We start from the raw sequence: 17,241 nt of genomic DNA on the forward strand, positions 1-17,241 counted from the left end.
GAAGAGGAAGAGCACTATCTTAGTCTTGCGCAAAGTGGAAACAGACAGATACTCAGTAAACCAGCGACAACGACCCGCTGGACGAGACTTTTGCTCACCAGAAGAAGTCAAATCAGAATGGCGTGGGAGTCACATCATCTCGACTTCTGTGGGTAGAGGGAAGAGAAACTATTTTGATGAGGAACGAGGTATACGTTGAGAGCTTCGAGGAAGCAAAAGAAGAATCATGAAGCACATAGTCATAATTTATGATCAGCACTCGGGGCAACCTCACATTATCCGTTGCGATTCCTTTTCCCTGTCCCCATGGTAGATTTGGTATTAAAGGCTATTGTCTATACACTTGAACGTGGCGGGTTCGCTCCATAACCTCTGTATCACTTGAACGACAATGGCATAGCTTGATCCAGCTTCTTGTAAGTTTGCCATCCCTCACTCTCCAATCTCGCCGCCTTGGCCATATTCTCATCATCCATCTGCTGCAAATGTGCCGCCAGCCACTCCTGCACCTTCGGCTCGCTCGTGCCAATGATCCGTGCCGCTAACAAGATCGCGTTCGTGCTGTTGGCAATACCCACCGTAGCCACTGGAATACCTCGCGGCATCTGCACAATCGCGAAGAGGGAGTCCAGTCCGTCCATGGAGGATGCTTTGACAGGACAGCCGATGACGGGAACTGTGGTTTCCGAGGCCATCATACCGGGTAAATGGGCTGCGCCACCGGCTGCGGCGACGATGGCTTTGAAGCCTCGACTTGCGGCTGCTTTGCCGAAGTTTAGCATATGTTGTGGTGTGCGATGGGCGGAAGTGATGGTGACGAGGTAAGGGATGGGCATTTTGTCAAGGAGTTCCAAGCCTGGTCTTAGTGTTGCGAGGTCGGTGTCACTGCCCATGACAATGGCTAACAGCGGCTTCTCGGGTGGTGCTGGGTTGAGCTTGAGTAGTTCATCGGCAGTAGCTTGAATTGCTTCGTCGGATGTTCTCTCCGAGTGTTTATGAGCACGAACCGAGTCCGCCGTTATTATTAGTGGGTGAATCTTGCGCTCGACTTCGGACATCGATTTGCCGACTATGGTGATGTGTCCCATCTTTCGGCCAGGACGGCCGTCGCCTTTGCCATAGAGGTGGATCTTTGCGCCGGGTACTTTGAGCGCTGCTTTCGCGACGAGGAGATGGGAATTTGGTTCTGGTCCACCAAGGATGTTTAGCATTACTGCCGCGTTGACTGCTAGGTCTGTTGCTCCTGGTTCAATTGTGTCGGCAAGTCCTGGCAGAATGGCCCTGAGATGAGCCTCGTATTGCGACATGTGACATGCTTCGATTGTGTAGTGTCCAGAGTTGTGAGGGCGTGGGGCAATTTCGTTGACTATTATGCTGTCGTCCTCCAGAAGAAACAATTCGACACCGAACACGCCTGTACCCTCGAAAGATGCTACCGCCTTCCGCGCCAGGTCCTGTGCTTGCCTCTGAATTTTGATAGGAACGCCCCGAGGTGGTGTAAAGGTCAATTTGCAGATACTATCTGTGTGGATCGTCTCTGTCACAGGGAATGGGAGGGTAGTTTGGTCGTAGGTATCGACGTTCGCTTCTTGCTTCGTTTTGACAACCATCACAGCCAGTTCTTTCTTGAAGCTTGCCCAACGTTCAGCGTACAGTGGTCTGTCTGCCAATGCTCTGAGAGCTGGTTCGATGTCTGACAAGTTCATGATAGGGTAGTTTCCTCGTCCATCGTATGCCTGTGTCCTTGCCTTGAGCATTATCGGGAATCCTCCAAGTTCCAACCCGATTTCTTTTAGTCCTTGAGGACTCGTAGTACCCACACCTTTGCTGTCTGCTGTAGGAATGCCATTCTCAGCAAAATGCTGCTTCTGAACAAACTTGTCCTGTATCTGTCGTACTGTGCGCCAACTTGGCTGTATTCGTCGCCATGACTGACTATCTTCAACAAAAGGTGATTCACTGTCGAGTGCTTCCAGGACTTGAGTGTCGACGTGCTCTATCTCGTAGGTCAAAACATCAGCTTTGGCAGCAAAATGTCTCACGTCTTCAGCATTTGCGAATGAGCCTGTGATATGTGCGGCGGCAGCAATTTGATTTATTTGCTTGGCTGGGGCATTTTCGCTGTCCAGAATAGCTACTTTGATATTGAGACGATGGGCAGCTTCGACCAGCATCCGCCCAAGCTGACCTCCACCTAAAACGCCGACAGTATGAGAGTCCATGCTATTGATGATCGCAGTGTCGGATCAGTTGCGATGAGGGAGGTAAAGAGAACAGAGTGCTGTTCAGAAAATTATTCGCGGTCGCCAAAATGCACTACAAATTTATACAAGACGTCACGGATACAGGTCAGTAGCAGCTGAGAAAATTTACTTGGCAACTGTTTAGTGTTAAAGCAGTAAGACGATAGTTATTGTAATTTGTGCCCAGCTCTTGTACCACTACTATCCGTATTGACTAATGTGATGTGGTCTCGTTGCCAACCACCAAGCAGATCCATCCCACGCGTTGTCCCATGCGTTATTTCACCCCCGTTTCTTCAACCATTTGCAGTACTTCAACGCCTGTGACTTGTGCTGAATGTGGATATATACACCATGCATAATCAGCTTTGGTCCAAGGACCATCTCGAAAGGTACTGAATGTGATGGGCGACACTGCCAGGACCTTAGCAGTACTGGTAGATTCCTCCGTTTCGCAGTGACTAGCTCGTTCATCTGAAGGATCAAATCTTCGCTGCTGAAAAGCTGGAAGCCTCTTAGGATCGCGGCCCTTGACGACCTTTTGTGACGTTCAGGCATAAAAGCCTTATCAACATCGTCCTGCGTACAAGCTCATTGACATCGCAATGCCTATCACTGCGAACATTGTTTATTCTTTCCTGCTTTCGTCTCAGTATGTCCTGAGTCCGCGACCCACTGAAAGAGTGATTTCTGACTCTTCCGCAATAGTAAAGCAACATCTCTTAGAGTTGATTCGAGACTCGCAGAACGAACATAACCACATTGGAGGAATAGCCGATTGTTTGCATTCCTGAGCCATGACCTTTCAGTATGAGGATCAATCTATGCCGTGCTCTTGCTTCATCTTCTCCAAATTTTCCTGTCTTTGTGCGATCTCATCGGTAGCAGAGGTAATTTTCATCTTTTCCGGCTGATGATAAAGAACGACCAGATACCGATTCATGAAATTGTAACCATTGAGTCTGTCGCATGCATTCTTCGCGTCCATGACATCTTCATAAACAACATAAGCGGTTCCTTTAGTAGTATTGGAAGTGCCAGCTCTTATCTGCCTGAGTGGACCATGTTTTCCGAAGAGATCAAAAAGTGTTGGCGTATCGACGTTGTAGGGCAAGTTTTTGACGAACAGAATGCGATTGGCTTCTGGGGCCAGCTTGTTCGACCGTGACATGTTCTCGCGTGTGAAAGTCGAAGCAGGACTGCTGAGGGTCCTTGTTGTTGCAAGAGTGGATGACACTGACCGCAAGCGCAGCGATGTGGTAGGGCAGTGGACAATTTGCGGCGAGTTTGACGAGGCTGCGACGTAGAGAAGTCGACCGAGGAAGTCTCTTCTTCGCCACCTGAGCTGGTAGGAATGTGTGGTGTTCTTCTGAGTAGAATGTGCAAGAAAGCACTGTGATCGAGGTAGGAGGGTAAATGCAGAGTAAGCCGTGCAGTTGCAAGACCAGCGAAGGTAGTGGTGTAGTTGGAGCCTCGCATCGCCTATAGCTTGGGCGGTTCTTTAACTATAAAAATACGCTAGTCACATGCGACGAGATCGAGGACGAAGTCAGTACTCACCTACTCACACTGAGTGTTCCAGCACAACTGCACTTTCTGCGAGCGTTTGACTAGCAACTTGTCAGCGACGACACTTCTCAGTCATGCTGCCTGGCTTTGTTCCAACATGACAACTACAGGTGTTGCATCCTGCACGAGCTCTCCCAGTTAAACCCCGCCTGCGCATACTATCACATCAACACCACGCCCACCGTAAGCAACAACATGCCTACCTCAACAGCCTGGCGACGGCGTGACGAGTCGACTCCACGACGAGGAAGCAGCCCAGCTCGTCCAGCTGCAGATTCTATCGAACGTCTCTCGCCCGAACCATATGCCGCTGCCACCTACACATATCCTGCTACTCCTCCAAGCACACACTACGCGAGCCGTGGGAGGAAGGAATCTGGTAGTAACTCCTTGCAGGGTCTGGGACTGTCACATACTGTCCTGACAGATCGCCCAGTAGCAGACCATGACCATCTATATCTCGATTCTAACGGCAGAGCTCATCTCGGCGCTAAAATCAAGTCTCCCAAACACAATGAGTCCCTCTCACGGCCTACCACTTCCAGAAATATTGCTACTCAATACCGCGGGCCACCGAAGCGCTCTCATACAAGGGCAGCTTCATCCATGTCCATTGACGACCTTGCGAACATTGCCATTGCCACAAGCCCGCACTTCAACAATTCCAACTCGAACTTCTCTTTCAGCGGCAGTCCGCTTTTCCCTACCACCTCTCGGCCTAGCACCTCGTATATGAACGGCTACTCTTTAGAGTCTTTTGACCGGCCAGCAAAGAGGATCAAGTCGGAAAGACTCTACTCTACGGAGTGGTCGATACAGGATGAAAGACCTAGGAGCAGTTACGTGCAATCGGAGGACGCGAGGAAAGAGGAGGCCGAGCTGCTCTTAGGGATCCAGAAAGGATTTTCCTTCAAACATGTTGTGGAAGAACGTAAACCTATCGTTGCGAAGATCGAGCCTATTCAAGAAGAAACATTGTTGCTGGACATTGATGAGTCTGCACCTGCCAAGGTACCTACAGAAGAGCAAGCGCAACAACCCACCGCCTCGGAAGGTGTGGCAGCGCCAGAGTCTTCGACACTTCAGCCTCAAGAGGATTCCATCACCCCAGTAATAACTAATGAGTCGACCTCAGACACTATCCTGATGACCGATGCTGATTCGCAGGACGTTGTTCAGAAAGAGGAAGACATACAGGAGCCTCAACCTGACGATGAGATGGAACAAGAGGAATATGTGCCTTCGATACAAGCTGCCACGGGCACAGCTGAAGATGATCAGAAACCATCTGAAAATCCTGAGGCGTCTCTGCCTGCGGTACCAGCAATAGCCAGTGCACCGAAGCCAAAAAGAATACCCGTCGAAGCCACACAGCACGTTTGTCCTGCCTGCAACCAGATCAACTCAAACGCGAGCGAAGGAGAGTCTACGATCCAGTGGATCAATTGTGAAGGCTCTTGCAATCGCTGGTTTCACATTCCTTGTGCTGGCTTTACTGGCCAAGGTGTGAAAAAGATCGCAAAGTTTATTTGCCCCGATTGTGAGCCTGAGCACGGACAAACGACTTACACTCGTACCTCCTCGCGAGCACGAACTACACTAGATTACGCCGCCCTCAATGAAGGTGTCGCCTTGAGCAACGACGATGATACTCTGCATCATTTTGTGCCTAGGTTCAAGAATGGCTCTCTTCAATATCATCGTGACAATTTTGCCAGAATTCGGCCCGAACTTTTGACTCAAGATTTGTGGGAGAACTTCGATGGTATGAAACGACCTTTCGTTGTTCCTGCATTATGGAATCCACGTTTCGGTGAACCTGAATCCTCCTGTGAACCCACAGAGGGCAGGAGAATCCTTGACGACGCGGCAAAGTCATTCATCAGGTTCACAGACAATGGAGAGGAGACCGACTCACAAGACGTAACCGAGCAGATAGAGGATGGGATCAATCCATTGCAATTCCCGGAAGAGCAGGAGATAGATGTTGACCAGGACTACCTAGATATGGTCATGCCTCGTGGCCTCACTGTGCCACAAGTCGCTGAACTGTACGGCCCGGATGAGGATGTCCCCGTTATCGATGTCAAAACACAAGAAACCAAGGGCAGCTTTACCTTGCGCAAATGGGCCACATACTATGCTGAACGGGGCATCAAAGAGATCAAGAACGTTATTAGTTTAGAGGTCTCTCATAGTCGACTGGGACGATTGATTCGAAGGCCTAAGGTCGTGCGCGACGTTGATCTGGAAGACCAAGTCTGGGATGCTGAATCTCGTGTTGCATCCAGTAAACGCCCTGTTGCGTTTTACTGTCTAATGTCAGTCGGCGATAGCTATACAGACTTTCACATCGACTTTGGTGGATCTTCAGTCTACTACCATATCCTGAAGGGCAGGAAAACCTTCTTTTTTATTCCTCCAGAAGACAAATATCTCAAAGAGTATGAAAAGTGGAACAACACACCGAACCAGAAGCAAATATGGCTCGGAGACTGGTGCAATGGCAACGTTACCAGGGTCGACTTATACCCCGGTGATACTGCTTTCATTCCTGCTGGCTGGATACATTCTGTTTGGACTCCTGAGGACAGTTTGGTCATAGGAGGCAATTTCCTGACCAGATATGATCTTGACATGCAACTCAAGATTGCTAACATAGAACGAGCCAATGGCGTTCCTGCGAAGTTCAGATATCCCTTCTTTCAGAAAGTCATGTGGTACACACTAATCAAATATCTTGAGGATGATCCTGTGCCAGAGGATGTAATCGATGACTTTGAAGACGACTCCGAATATCGATATTTGCGGGCACTGCCTGTATGGCAAGACCAGGATAACACTTCGCCGGAGTTTGAACCAGATGACAGTGAATACAATGCCCGTAATTATTCCAAATCCGAATTGCGAGGTCTGCCGGCGCTCAGAGACTATTTGTACCGTACAGCTAGAATACATGCAGAGTTGCCAGTCGTTCCTGGTGTCAGCAAGGAACAAGGGAAAAAAGTCAAGGCATCGATACCCAAAGGTCATGGCGATCCTTTTCAGCTAATTTGTCTATTCGCGGTATGGGTGGCTTGGAAGAGAGGCAATGAAGTCGCACCAGACTGGCTACATATTGATCCTATTACTCAGGACCACGGGACGAAGGAGAGGTCACGGAAGGCTGAGAAGATACGCATACCACCCGAAAGAGCCTCGACTCGTAGAATTCGGCCTACAAGTCCTGCGTCGACAGAGCGCCAAGACACGCCAGACACCGATGATGCTAGCCCAGCCACCTCTGACAGCACTAAGTTTTTGTGGCGAAGGATCGCGTGTGCAGCGTGTAGAAAGAAGAAGCTACCGTGTCGACACCCATACGGCTTGAAACTTGAGGAAACAGCTCAACAAACACTCGAAAAGCCGAGGAGCTATGCAAACGTCAATATTGACGTCGCAAAACTGGCAAGGGCAACACAACAAGCGCCTGTCGCGTCTGTAGTGAATTCGGTGGAAGGACCAGCGGCCCCACTCTCTGCTCCACAAATTACACCACCTGCATCAACCCTCGATGAAAGTGCCATGGAAATTTCTATTAACACCGATCTTGCTCAAGCGGCTCTCGAACGCATGTCATCACAACCTTCTGAATCGAATGGACCGACAATGAATGGTGTCGCATCCACTCCAAATTCGGCAAAGAAAGGTCGCAGCAAAGCTTGCGATGATTGTCGCAAGAGCAAGGTGAGACACCTCAATAATGTTGTAAGCTCGCAAAAGCTAACAATTCCAGCGCCGCTGTGTTCATGATGAACACGGAAGAGTTGATCCGGCCAAGGCTGCTGAACCTTCTAAGCCTCGTGGGTCTACTAGCTCAAAGCGCCCTGTACGACTGAGCGACGACCATCTGCCGAAAAGACAGAAAACAGAAGATGATTTCGCGGTTGATGCTTCAGTCATCGATCCTGCACTCATCGGCTCCATCGATCCATCGCTAGGTCTACAATTAAACCACTTTCGTTCAGGATCAGATGTGAGTGCTTTCGCGCCCTCAATCGAGCATCGCGACAACCATGTTGCACCAATTCAACCACCAGCTCAACACATTGAGCCAGCATTTGACCCTGCTCTGGTAGATCCGGCTTTGATGCAGCCTATTACAGAGACTCCAGCTACCGCGCCAAACTATCCCAGTGACGCGCCACCAATGGTATTTCCAAAACTGTCGACGACATCAGCAGGCACCCCGGATGTGGACAAGAGTTTCTCGCCCATTACTGCAGAGGATGCAACCGATGTAACATCAAAACGTGAGTCTGAAGAACAACAATTACCTATCATCAAACCTGAAGTGGATGCAAACACCATCGTTGTCAGTACTGCGCAGGCATTAACGAATGGCATCTCCCACTCAGAAACGGGACTAGAAGTTGACTCAAATTCGAAGCAGGAGAACCACAGCCAGAACAAGTCGGGCACAGTCAACAGCACATTCACGAAGCGAGAACCCTTGAGTCCGTCGAACCATCGAGCTAACCATCGTGCCTCGCCTGTAAGTGACGCCGCGTTGCTCGAACGGCGAAACGGTTCTGGAACGAACAGCGAAACAAGTCCACCAGCGATAAAGCGTGAGACAGAGAGTCCAGAGACGAAGAGAGACATGTCAACAACGAAAACATTGGAGTTTAGCCGAGCGGACACTGCCACGAGCGATATAAGCTGTCTGGAAGGGAATGCGAGCGAGAAACTTGCTAGAGAATTACAGGCGCAAGAGCATGGATTGAGGCGTAGGCAAGGTGTGCGAATTTCTTAGAAAGGATTTTGAGGACACAGAGCGATTCTCATTGTGGGAGCAGGGGCTATGCAAGGCGCAAATATCGATGAATGAGGGGCAGATTATGTATATGGGTTGCAGGAAAGAACCTGATACTCTTGGGAACCACTTGAATCTGATTGATCAAGGACTAAGAGCTGTAACAAATAAGTCAGAGACTCGTTGAGCTTGTGTGATATGCCCTTTCAAGACAAGCTACCTTACAGCTTGAAACGATCGTCTACAGCGTCTGTAGCATTACCGACTTCTGCTCTTCTGCAGCATAATAGCTGTAGCAAAAGCGTTTGACCATACAATCTTCGGGACATTAGAAAGCTATGGTAGTGCGTCATGTTCGGGCAGAGCAAGTCAACATGCGGGCCGCCTCAAGACATGTGCAATGCTGCGTTGCTGGCAATCAGATGAATAAATCTACCACCTACATGAAACTGAAGACTACCTGATAGATAATACTTTCTTCTTCTATACACTACCTGCATCCTGCTCGGACAAGTACTTCCTCAACTGGCGGCCGACTCGCACACCACCCACCATGCAATCAGGAATTACAGGTAAATCTCTCGTCCCTCATACTAACAATGCAGAGGGCTATGCATATTGAAGCAGCTTGATGCTAACAACTGGGACTAGCCTCTACGGAGCTACAAGAAGCATTCAACGATTTCACAGCCGACTCGTCCTTCTTCGCCCTACCCATAACCATAAGCAATGAAGCACTCACACCTCAACAACCGATACCTTTCACCTCCTCAGATTTCACCTCCTCCCTACCCAGCCTGAAAGACCACCTCCAGCCAAAAACACCAATATACCTCATCCTCCGACCTTCACCAGCCGTAAACCATGGCTTGATCGCCGTCACCTACGTACCCTCCGTCGCACCAGTACGGCAGAAGATGCTCTACGCCAGTACACGGAATACTTTGACAAGAGACCTGGGACTAGAAAAGTTCGGAGACTCAGTATTTGCGACGGATGATTTTGAGGTTCTGGATCCAGGACACTGGGAGGCAAGGACTCAGGGTGCAGGGACGAAGAAAGAGGGTGGACTTAGTGCGGGGGACGATATACTGACGAGAGAAGAACGAGAACTACAGAGCGTTAAGCGCGCCGAAGAAGAGGAGAGGCATGGGACACAGGGACGAGATCTGATGGGTTCAGGCGGGAGTGGTGGGCGGTTAGCTATGAAGACGACGGATGACGCGAGACAGGCGCTGAGTACACTTGGACAAGAGGGGAGTTTCGTGCAATTAGGGATTGAGGTTTCCAGCGAGACGTTGGAATTGTTGAAGAGTGAAGAGGGAATACAACCTGGTGGTTTCCTGGAAGCTGTGCCCGGTGATAGGCCGTCGTACTCATTTTACCACTACCCTGGCACGGAGGAGGTGATCTTCTTGTACACGTGCCCGGGGTCAAGTAAGGTGAAGGAGCGAATGGTCTATGCTAGTGCACGAGCGAGTGTGCTGCAGCTGGCGAAAGGCGAGGGATTGAATGTTACGAAGAGGCTTGAGCAAGGAGATACTGGAGAAGTTACGGAGCAGAGGTTGATGGATGAAGCTGGGCTGAAAAGCGCGGGTGCAGAATCTGCGAATACGAGGCAGGGATTTGCGAGACCGAAGAGGCCGGGGAAGAGGTAGCATTCAGTCGAGATTGAACATATGAACTATGGAGAATTTGGATCCTCCACACTTTGTTTCTATCACGAGATGTTTGCTTGCTCTCTTTAGAGTACCGTGTCTGGTTGTACTCGACTCTAATAGTCATGGTAGAGAGTTGGACATCAGTGACTTTAGACCAGTGTGCATCGATCTGATATTGCAATCGCTCAAGAAGAGCTGCTATAGACCTTTCAAACAGCGCAGTACAAGACACGCTACAGTCACTCCATCTCAAAGATAGTATGGCGTCCTGGAAACTGGTAAAGATCGTGCCAAGCCACACTAGTGACACAAACGGTTATTTTACTGTCAATTTGACTTTAGACCACAAATCAGCACACAGCTAGCAGTTCGCCTCCGGACTGGTGTAATGGCTAACATCGCTGTCTCTCATACCATTCCAATCAGGAATATATGGGCAGAGTTTCACAGCAGCTCGGGGTTCGATTCCCCGGTCCGGAATTTTTCTATTTTGCTTTTTCTACCCCTGTCTATTATCAGACAGTGTATTGTTGCGACGGGTAGCTATCTAACTATGTGCTGCTACTTTTTTGTTTGCGCCATACAGTCAGTACCTTTTTGTTTGTCTTTGTGAGGTGGAGTTTCTTCTGTACTGCTACAGTAATGTATATTGAGTTGGTCTTTTCATGTTCTGGTATACGTGCGGATACAGGCAAGAGGCACTATTTGAAGATGTCCTAGTTACGTGTAAGAAAAAAGTACTCGATTGCTGTAACGCAGATGTACACTCATGTCAAGTTGGGTGCTCCTAGCCTGCAGTCATCTTGTGGTAATGAGCAGATTTGCCTTAGACCGTTCAAGAGCACAACGTTTCATCAAGTGTTTTGAGTCGAACATAAATTTGTGTTTATTGACTCTAGAGTCTTGAATTGCGAGGACCACTGCGCTGGCAGATCCCGCATGTTGCTTTGCTGAACATACAGGCAAGCTTTGTGATTCCCATCTTAATATCCAAAGAAGTCGGGGATCGTATTTCCTTAGTCATCCTCTACCACCTCAATGACATTCCTCACCCTCTCTTTCAGAAACTCAACACTAGCCTCTACAGTCGCAACTGGGATCTTGACATCTGGCAAACCATCGGGTCCAAACCAGCCCTCTCTTACCGCAATTGCACCATTTCCGTTCATCGTGTGGGTCGTTGTGTTCGTCGGTGTGCTTGTGCCATCCTCTTCCTTCTTCGCTGTATGTCCTGGCACAGATTTACCGCCCGTCTTGCTCGTTACTTCTTTCTCCTCCGTGCTCTTACTAAGATCTGCATCTCGTGGAACCCTACAACGCTGCAGTACTTCATCAAGAAGTTCTGGGAAAGTTTCACAACGACCAGACCTCAGGAGCTCCAGAGCCAAGGCGCGCATACGGTCTTCCCAGCCAGTACGAGCTAAAGAATCGCTAAGCAGTTGTTGTAATTCTGGTACGGTATTTGTCTGTGAACGCAGATGTGAGAGGAGAAGTTTGTTGGTAAGCTCGGGTAGTTTAGGAGTGGTTTGTGACAGAGAGGCCGGAACTGGAATTTTGAGTGTCTCGGAACTGCTGGCCGCCATGGTTGCTCAGTTCGATATAGGTAAATTAGTTGCTGGTAGTTGTGATGTTAACGAGATCACGAATGTCGTGTTTGTTGTACAGAAGCCGACCTGCAGCTATAGGAGAAGTGAATTCACGTCTGGCGCTTATAGAAAGAGAGTATGTATGTAGCCAAGTCTTCTTCTCGTGGTGGTCGAGGACAAAGCCAGAAATGAATGCAATCGTTCCACAGTGATCGAAGCTCAGTGTGCCAGATCCCGATAGGCGACACTTGATGTAGCCTGACTGCCAGGCTTTGAAGAGGCAGTTGTTATTGGAAGTGGAAGAAGTATATGGTGCAAAATGCAACCTTTGGTTGCGCTTTGGATCGTACCTTCCTGATTAGGAATAGTTGATCTGTGCCAAAAAGCACTCCTGCACGCGTTCGGAGAAGTTGTCTATGAACTTTGGAAACGTCAAGATTAACCAGCTATATCAGCGAACACACCAATGGCGCCATCAAGAGCACCCAGCGTGCAGCTTCTGCGGTCGCTTCGCAGTTCTGATGTATATTCAGGAGCATCTTCCACAACCAGAGCATTTTCTACGTCGTGTCGACAACATGAAGAGGAGGTCGTGGTTCAACGAGAGTCATTTTACAGGAATCCCAAGCCTGAAACTGCTTTCGTTCCCAGACTTGAAAGAAGATTGACAGCTGCTGGTACACCTCCAATTGGCTCACGAAGACGAAGAATGGCTATAGCGCAGTCGCAAGGTGTTCTATTCGATCAACTTCCCTTCCAATGTTTTCAGGAAGCACGAAAAGTCCTTACCGAGGATAGACAGGAGAAACTCCAACAAATCCAGACTATGAGAGACAGAATAGCGAGGCTACAACAAAGTGATGGCAATGCGCTACATCGAGGTGGTGAACAGTACAAGCAGAAGCGGCTGGAGAGTATGAGAACAGAGCTCGAACACCTGAAGATTTTGGCCGATATCAATGATCCCAATGTCAAACGGCGGTTCGAGGACGGAAAAGGTAAACAGTTTTTTAATCCAACGACTTACAAAGTTATTAACAACGCTTTAGGAGATATGAGCAAGCCTATCTATCGTTTCTTGGCCGATCGCAAATGGAGAGAATACGTGCGAAAGATCTTGATACAGAGAGTAACGCAGATGAAGGTGGTACCTGATGTCGTACCTCATTGCGATCCTATAGTCGACATCAAGATCAAATTCGGGCGAACCAACGTACAATCTGGCGATTTCGTTGATTCGGCCATCAGCGAGAAGCCCTGTCAGCTTACAGTGCAGTCTTTCGAAAAAGATCCTAAGCTCATTACGATTGCCATCGTCGATCCTGATGTACCCAATCTCGAAACCGACAGCTTCAATTCAAGATGCCACTTCCTGGCCTCAAACGTCCAGATTGATGCCCTGACACCACATCTCGATCTTGCAAAGCTTGCTGAAGAGCAGGTACTTGTACCATGGCTACCTCCCACAGCCCAGAAGGGGAGTCCATACCACAGGCTGTCAATCGTTCTATTTCAGCAAAAGGACAACATCTCCGTCGACAAGGCCGTTGCCTTGAGGAACATTCAACAGACCGATTTCCGAACCCGGAGCTTCATGACGCGCCATATGCTGACACCTATTGGAGCCTCACTTTTCCGAACCAAGTGGGACGACAATATGGGTGCTGTCATGCAACGTGCAGGAATAGACGGCGCCGAATTGGAGCTGAAGAGAGTCAAGGTTCAGCCATTGCCTTATAAGAGGAGAAATCCATCTACTTTCAGGTAGAAGAACATGGGATTGGATACAGTGCTTTTACTGCCCTTGTGGCTGCCGAGGCGGATTCCTGTACCACGAGGCAGAGCTGCGAACGAGCTTGAAGTGGCATTTGGAGCCGAATTGTTTCTCGGAAACAGTCTCGGTCGCGACTTCACCAATTCTCAGTGTCGTTGGTACCTCATTAGTAGGTCATATCAAGCCTCCAAGTGGTAACCTGCCATGCCTGCGACTGATTAACGAAAGCTTGTCAGAACAACCTGTGTTACGTCTTGTGGCTCAGAACAAATAGCTTCCCTTCCCGTACATGCACATTTCGATGAGGCTAACTACGCGTTGGAATCTTATTACTCAGTAGACTGATATAGGGACTACTAGCATCGTCCTTCCAGTTGGGAGTCTTTTTCGTCTCGAGCTGACAAGTGCTGCGACTGACCGGATATTGTAACTACTGTAGCGCAACAGAAGGACAGTTTTCGAAAGATACTTGTTCACGAACGCCGCACCCTCGATCGCGTCAAATGTTTCCGACCAACGCGTCTCTCCATCCTTCCTTCTCACCTAGCAAACATGTATACATGGCCACCCTTTTACAAACCATAAGAGCCTTTTGAAACAACCTGCTTCCGCGAACGATGTGACACTCGTCCGTTGCTAGGTAGATTGTACACGATCTACAGTACGATAACACCACCACAACTGCGATAAGGATGCCACCGAACCACGGCTCCAATGGCCCAGGAAGCTACCGTTCGAATTGACTAGAATTGCTATACTCGTGTCGACTGATCTGTTTTCACGCAGCCTCTATTCACGTGCTCAGCACATTACCGATGAGCAAACAAACAGCGAATGTTGACGAGACCAATAATGGCGGGCGGAGTACACAGTTCTCAACGTAAGGAGGCTTGACAGCCTCACTTCTGACCGCATATAAACACCTGGCCGGCATTTAGCTGCTACAACATATACGGTTACTGTTCTTGACAAACACTATGCTGAGGTGAGTGACAGGTCAGCCTAAGTCATGGTTGTTTTCATTGTTTCCGGCTCGACCGATACTGGCAAACAAAAGTCTCTGAACCTGTAGGGTCATGGTGAAATTGTGATATCACCCAGTCATCTCAATTCTGAGCCGTACCTGTTGTTCGTCATGTTCCTTCTTTGGTTCGCTCCTCCAACTCTCAGCTCATACAGATTGTTGGAAAAGTCTCTGTAACTGCCAGTATTGCCGTGACAATCAACCGGACAAAGCATATAATCCCCGACATGTACGACTCTCTCATGGACCATTTCGCACAGTCTAAGCCTCAGAAAATATCCCGGAAGGACCGCAAAGAAGCGGAAATCTCAATGCGATCGTCGCCGTCAAGTTCGTGCTCGCTACAGGAAACAGAGAAGTCGAAATGGAAACCGACAACGAAAGAGCTCTGGATCATGATCACTTGCGCACTCAGCTCTCTGGTTGTCGCCTTGGATGCAACAATACTCGTCCCTGTACTCCCGACATTAGCAGTCGAGCTCCATGGAACATCAACACAAACATTTTGGACTGGCACAGCATACCTCTTATCCCATGCTGTATTGCAACCCTTCATCGCCACATTGTCCGATCTCTTTGGTCGACGAGAGGCATTAGCTCCCTCGATCCTGTTATTTGCTGCTGGTTCAGTCATTTGTGGAGTTGCTCACAACTTCGCTGTCATGTTGGCAGGCCGTGTCGTTCAAGGGTGTGGAGGCGCTGGAATCATCACTTTATCGCAGCTGATCTTTGCTGATCTTGTGCCGCTCCGACAACGACCGCAGTGGTTTGCGATGGTTCTAGCTAGCTGGGCCATCGGCACCCTTGTAGGACCTCTGATAGGTGGGCTGCTTGTCGAGAATGCCACCTGGAGATGGTGCTTTTGGCTGAACCTACCTATCTGCGGTCTCACCTTCCCGATGGCTGTCTTCTTTCTATCTGAGTTGACAAGACCAGAAGATAGCTCCACTGCTACGCTTGCGTCCGTTGACTGGATCGGGAGCATTTTGTTTGCCTGCAGTCTTACCTGGTTCCTCGTCGCTATCTCATGGGCAGGCATTCACTTCGATTGGTCTTCCTGGCAAACGATTGTTCCACTCGTTGTTGGTGCGGCTGGCATCATGATCACCATCGGGTACGAGGCCAAGCTCGCAAAGTTCCCGTTCTTGAGACGAGGTTGCTTCTCGAGCATTAGCACCAATGCTTGTTACGTCGCTGCCATGCTCCATGGTCTCACGCTCTACATGGCACTGTACTATGTCAGCTTTTACTTTTCCTCTGTCAAATTCTACGGTGCAGTTCGAACAGGCACCTCACTCTTTCCAGCGACAGCCTTGATGCTGCCAGGCTCGGCCATTGTCTCTGCCCTTATCACACGTTTTGGCAGGTTCCGTTGGGCTATATGGGTCGGCTACACGCTTTCAACAATTGCGGTTGGGTTATTCATCCTTTGGAACCACGATACTCCGACTTGGTTGTGGGCATTCAGCCTCAGTCTCCTAGGTTTGGGCATGGGCATGATATTGTCTTCTGTCAACTTCTCAATTCAAGCGTCCGTTGAGCCCGAGGATGCAGGTCAAGCTGCTGCGATGTACGCCTTCGTACGTTCAGTAGGCATGACCATCGGCGTCGCTGTCGGCGGCACTGTCTTCCAGAATGAAATGAAACGAAAGCTAAGGAGCTTGGGTGTTCAAAACGCTACAGAATTGGCTAAGGAGGCTGAGGAGTTCATCCATCAATTGTCTGCCATGGCTATGACTGGTTCAGAGGGCGAATTGAGAAGGCGCATTTTGGATGGCTATGTCGCTGGTTTCAGAGGTGTTTGGTTTACTATGACTTCTCTTGCTGGTGCAGGTCTGGTGGTGAGTTTGTTGATCAAGAAAGGCAATTTGGACAGTGTTTTGAAAAGCAGATTTCGTGTCAGAAGGGACGATGTGGTTTGAATCAGTTCTTCATGTTAGGTTGTATAAAAGTTTAGGAGTGTACAAATTGGAATTTTTGTCGATATTACCTCAACTTTACATGATTCTGGGTGTATCTTCTAACGTGTAATTTGCTACGAATCCTCCTCGCCGCTGAGCTGAGGTACGGCAGTAGGCGAAGGGGCGAGGAACGCCCGTGTGCGAAGAGTGTCTGAACGACATTTGAAACAAATCGAGATTCCTTTGCAGTAACAGTAGCAGTGCTGAGGCTCAATGAGGCCAGCGACTGGCTTAGGTGACCCGCTCCTGGAGGTGTCGGATTGAATTTCGTTCTGGACTGGTATAATAGTAGCTGGGCGTTCTTTTGGTCTAGAAGGTCTTGCGATTCGGACAGGTACACCTGCCTCAAGTTCAGGGGGTGAAGTGACGAGGGCGGTGTGTTCTGGCAATTCTGCGGGCTTCACTTCGATTGAGTTATCAGGCAGCTCCAGTGACTGATGTGGTTCAGGTAGTTGTTCATTTTCTTCTTCGTTGTCATCGCTGTCATCATCCAATTCAGGGTGAAGGTCTATACCTGCAAAATGTGTAGGAGAATGGCACAATTTTTTGAACTCCTTCGCAGGCGAGGTCTGTTTCTCATACGGGACGACAAGAGAGACTAGAGAGAGCAACAGCGCGGCCATGAACA

The 17,241-nt window shown here is 49.1% G+C and overlaps 6 protein-coding genes and 1 non-coding gene across 7 annotated transcripts; 5 read left to right on the forward strand and 2 right to left on the reverse strand.

The window, feature by feature from the left end:
* Window positions 1–377: 377 nt before the first annotated feature.
* LTR64_003651 (uncharacterized protein) lies at window positions 378–2,222 on the reverse strand (the record flags this gene model as incomplete). Its single annotated transcript, XM_064898005.1, has 1 exon — window positions 378–2,222. One exon carries the CDS (start codon window positions 2,220–2,222, stop codon window positions 378–380), a length of 1,845 nt encoding a protein of 614 aa, XP_064756955.1.
* Window positions 2,223–4,007: 1,785 nt separating this feature from the next.
* JHD1 (JmjC domain-containing histone demethylation protein 1) lies at window positions 4,008–8,607 on the forward strand (the record flags this gene model as incomplete). The annotated part of the gene is made up of 2 exons (XM_064898006.1): window positions 4,008–7,538; window positions 7,588–8,607. 2 exons carry the CDS (start codon window positions 4,008–4,010, stop codon window positions 8,605–8,607), a joined length of 4,551 nt encoding a protein of 1,516 aa, XP_064756956.1.
* Window positions 8,608–9,160: 553 nt separating this feature from the next.
* On the forward strand, window positions 9,161–10,265 carry TWF1 (Twinfilin-1; the record flags this gene model as incomplete). The annotated part of the gene is made up of 2 exons (XM_064898007.1): window positions 9,161–9,179; window positions 9,259–10,265. The coding sequence occupies 2 exons, from the start codon at window positions 9,161–9,163 to the stop codon at window positions 10,263–10,265; spliced, it is 1,026 nt and encodes a 341-aa protein (XP_064756957.1).
* Window positions 10,266–10,642: 377 nt separating this feature from the next.
* Window positions 10,643–10,748, forward strand: LTR64_003654. The gene has a single exon. It is a non-coding gene; the product is annotated as a tRNA-Glu (tRNA).
* Window positions 10,749–11,284: 536 nt separating this feature from the next.
* Window positions 11,285–11,851, reverse strand: LTR64_003655 (uncharacterized protein; the record flags this gene model as incomplete). The annotated part of the gene is made up of 1 exon (XM_064898008.1): window positions 11,285–11,851. One exon carries the CDS (start codon window positions 11,849–11,851, stop codon window positions 11,285–11,287), a length of 567 nt encoding a protein of 188 aa, XP_064756958.1.
* Window positions 11,852–12,563: 712 nt separating this feature from the next.
* Window positions 12,564–13,622, forward strand: MRPL35 (mitochondrial 54S ribosomal protein YmL35; the record flags this gene model as incomplete). The annotated part of the gene is made up of 2 exons (XM_064898009.1): window positions 12,564–12,852; window positions 12,904–13,622. The coding sequence occupies 2 exons, from the start codon at window positions 12,564–12,566 to the stop codon at window positions 13,620–13,622; spliced, it is 1,008 nt and encodes a 335-aa protein (XP_064756959.1).
* Window positions 13,623–14,879: 1,257 nt separating this feature from the next.
* Window positions 14,880–16,574, forward strand: LTR64_003657 (uncharacterized protein; the record flags this gene model as incomplete). Its single annotated transcript, XM_064898010.1, has 1 exon — window positions 14,880–16,574. One exon carries the CDS (start codon window positions 14,880–14,882, stop codon window positions 16,572–16,574), a length of 1,695 nt encoding a protein of 564 aa, XP_064756960.1.
* Window positions 16,575–17,241: the final 667 nt, after the last annotated feature.

Source organism: Lithohypha guttulata (assembly GCF_036872675.1).
Source record: "Lithohypha guttulata strain CCFEE 5908 chromosome Unknown scaffold_2, whole genome shotgun sequence".
Lineage (NCBI taxonomy): Eukaryota > Fungi > Ascomycota > Eurotiomycetes > Chaetothyriales > Trichomeriaceae > Lithohypha > Lithohypha guttulata.